The sequence below is a fragment of the Arachis ipaensis genome, chromosome B10 (assembly GCF_000816755.2).
Source record: "Arachis ipaensis cultivar K30076 chromosome B10, Araip1.1, whole genome shotgun sequence".
NCBI classification, from domain to species: Eukaryota; Viridiplantae; Streptophyta; class Magnoliopsida; order Fabales; family Fabaceae; genus Arachis; species Arachis ipaensis.
This window is the reverse complement of record NC_029794.2, coordinates 107,730,490-107,733,230: the sequence shown is the minus strand read 5'-3', so window position 1 is coordinate 107,733,230 and position 2,741 is coordinate 107,730,490. Positions and strand designations below refer to the sequence as shown.

Sequence of the window (2,741 nt, the reverse complement as noted above, 5' to 3'; positions counted from 1 at the left end):
AAGTATTTTCTGTGAATTTCCAAAGCCGGACCCACCCATCCACCCCACACTCCTTCCGTAGGAGATTCAAGAAACAAATTCTCTCAATTTTGGGCACCTCTCTCACCACAAAAGTCAAAACCATCAGCTATACACGTATCCCTTTCGCCACCGCCACAGCCCACTCCTCCGTCGATATGGAATCGGAGAAAACAAACTTTCAAAGCGTGACGATAGGATCATGTGCAAGACCCTCATGGTCCATCCTCTTTCTCCTCTTCACCCTCATCGCCATCTTCTCCATTCAGCTCTCCACCACCACTCCCTACCTCTTTCCTCCCAACTGGGCCCTCATTCGCCCGCAACGACCCGTCCCTTCCTCCTCCGCATCGGATCCGATCACATGCTCCGGTTTCTTCAGGGCGCTTCCAAAGAGGAAGCTCGTCATGTCCATCAAGGACTTCGGCGGCGTCGGCGACGGCAAAACATCCAATACCGAAGCCTTCAGGAGAGCCATTCGCTACATGCAGCGCTTTCAACACCGTGGTGGGTCCCAGCTTAATATCCCTAACGGAACTTGGCTCACCGCTCCCTTCAATCTCACCTCTGATTTCACCCTTTTCTTGAACCAAGGTGCTCTTCTTTTGGCCTCTCAGGTCAGGTGTCCCCACTTTTTCGATCTTCACATTCTTTTCTTTGTTTTTTATCAACTTTGATTTCCTGAATTAAAGTTGCAGTTATGTTTATCGTAATAGTATTTTACGTGAAATGGCTCTTGCTACGGGAGCTCCTGGAAAGTAAATTTATTTAATTTCAGTGTATAAAGTATTAAATAGCTACGTCTTCTATTTTTATTTTTGTTTATTACTACTGTATTTAACTACACTAGATGAACCTAACCCAAATATTTATAATTAAAATGGTGTTTTTCTACTTTCTATGTGCGAATTCATCAAAACCAGCTCAGGGATCTGCATGTGATTTCGCTTTCTGTCCCTTTTCATTTAATGTGGGCCTAAAAAGTTACTCATAAAAAACGAATGTTCTTGATCTTTGAGTCACTCTTTTTTTTTAATTGTAAGAAAATCACATGATTTTCGGTTTTTCTTGGAGCTTTCTGCGGGATTTAGCTTTTTGAATGGTTTGTTCTTTCACTATATATGGTTAGGATTAACAATCACATGGAACCGTCCAAATAATAATGCTTCTGTACCTTGATCCTTGGTGGGTCTTTTTTGTTTATTTATTCTGTCCTTAGGCTTTTAGCTTTGTGTTAATTAATTGATTAATTAATTATGCCAATTGCTGAAAGAACTGCTAGTTGTTTAATGTTAAAATTTTCAATTGCCAGGACGTAAAAGAATGGCCTATAATTGAGCCGTTGCCATCTTATGGAAGAGGAAGAGAGAGGTTAGGAGGAAGACATATTAGCCTTATACATGGAAATGGACTCAAGAATGTTATCATCACAGGTAAAACTTGTGAACCTATTTTCCTTTTTTACTTTCAATTACTTTTCTTAACAACAAATTAAGTAGGAAAAAGTAGGTTTTTTTTTCTTTCTTTTTATGGGGGTTATTTAAATAGTTTTAAATAAAGGGTCCCGTGATTGGTGCTAGTGGCCAAGAGCACGGACACCGTAACGTGTGGGACAGGACCTATGTATCGCAGAAAAAGCAGGTTTGAAGACCAAATGTCGAAAGGGGGTTAGTTAATAGGTATATTCATGTCCTTTTTTAAAAAAGTCAGAAAATGCTTAAATCCCCGAAACAATAAATTGAAGGTTAAACTGGTGAATCTCACAATTTTTTTTTTTTATTAGACATGTAAATATTTACGTTTTGTTTTATGTAGGAGATAATGGGACAGTTGATGGTCAAGGGAAGATGTGGTGGGAACTTTGGTGGAACAGAACATTGGAGCACACAAGAGGCCACCTCCTTGAACTAATTAACTCCGATAATGTTCTCATATCAAACCTCACCTTTCGAAATTCTCCTTTTTGGACCATTCATCCTGTTTACTGCAGGTACCATCCTTTTTGGCTATTTGTCTCTTCTGCTATAGTGTGTTCTAAGTTCTAATGTATTTTTAGTTGAATTCACCAATGTTTCAATTCAACTGATTGGGGATCTTCTGCATTGTGCACAATTGGAGTTGTAGCAAGTTCAATTTAAGTGCATCAATTTAAAACTAAAATTAATTGTGGCTTCCTTGTATTTGGCTTTTGGACAACAAACACTTGGGAAAGTGATTTAATTGACAAGATTGCTTTGTTTCAGAAATGTTGTGATCAAAGGGATGACAATCTTGGCTCCTCTTAATGCCCCAAATACCGATGGCATAGACCCAGGTTTGTCCATTTTTTCCCTATCCATTTCCTTAGTAATGCACGAAATCTAGGACAAAATGTTCAGTATAAATCAAGCAATAGTCTAGTGAGTTTTCCTTCCTGATGATACAGACTCAAGCACCAATGTATGCATAGAAGATAACTACATAGAAAGTGGAGATGATCTAGTAGCCATCAAGAGTGGTTGGGATCAATATGGAATCACCATGGCGCATCCTAGCACAAATATCATAGTGAGGAGAGTCTCAGGCACAACCCCAACTTGTTCCGGAGTTGGAATAGGCAGTGAGATGTCCGGAGGAATTTCGAATATAACAATTGAGGGTCTACATGTGTGGGATTCTGCAGCTGGTGTTCGCATGAAATCCGATAAGGGTAGAGGTGGCTATATATCCAATGTTAGCATAAG

At 39.6% G+C, this 2,741-nt stretch overlaps 1 protein-coding gene across 1 annotated transcript in view; it reads left to right on the top strand.

Moving 5' to 3' along the window:
• Positions 7-2,741, top strand: part of LOC107623135 (probable polygalacturonase) — a 3,203-nt gene continuing 468 nt past the window's right edge. The window contains 6 exon segments of the mRNA XM_016325291.2: positions 7-635; positions 1,331-1,451; positions 1,834-2,008; positions 2,262-2,332; positions 2,444-2,738; positions 2,740-2,741. The exon segment at positions 2,740-2,741 is cut by the window's right edge and continues 468 nt beyond it. Of these exon segments, the coding sequence (XP_016180777.2) occupies positions 177-635; positions 1,331-1,451; positions 1,834-2,008; positions 2,262-2,332; positions 2,444-2,738; positions 2,740-2,741 (1,123 nt within the window). The 5' untranslated portion in view covers positions 7-176.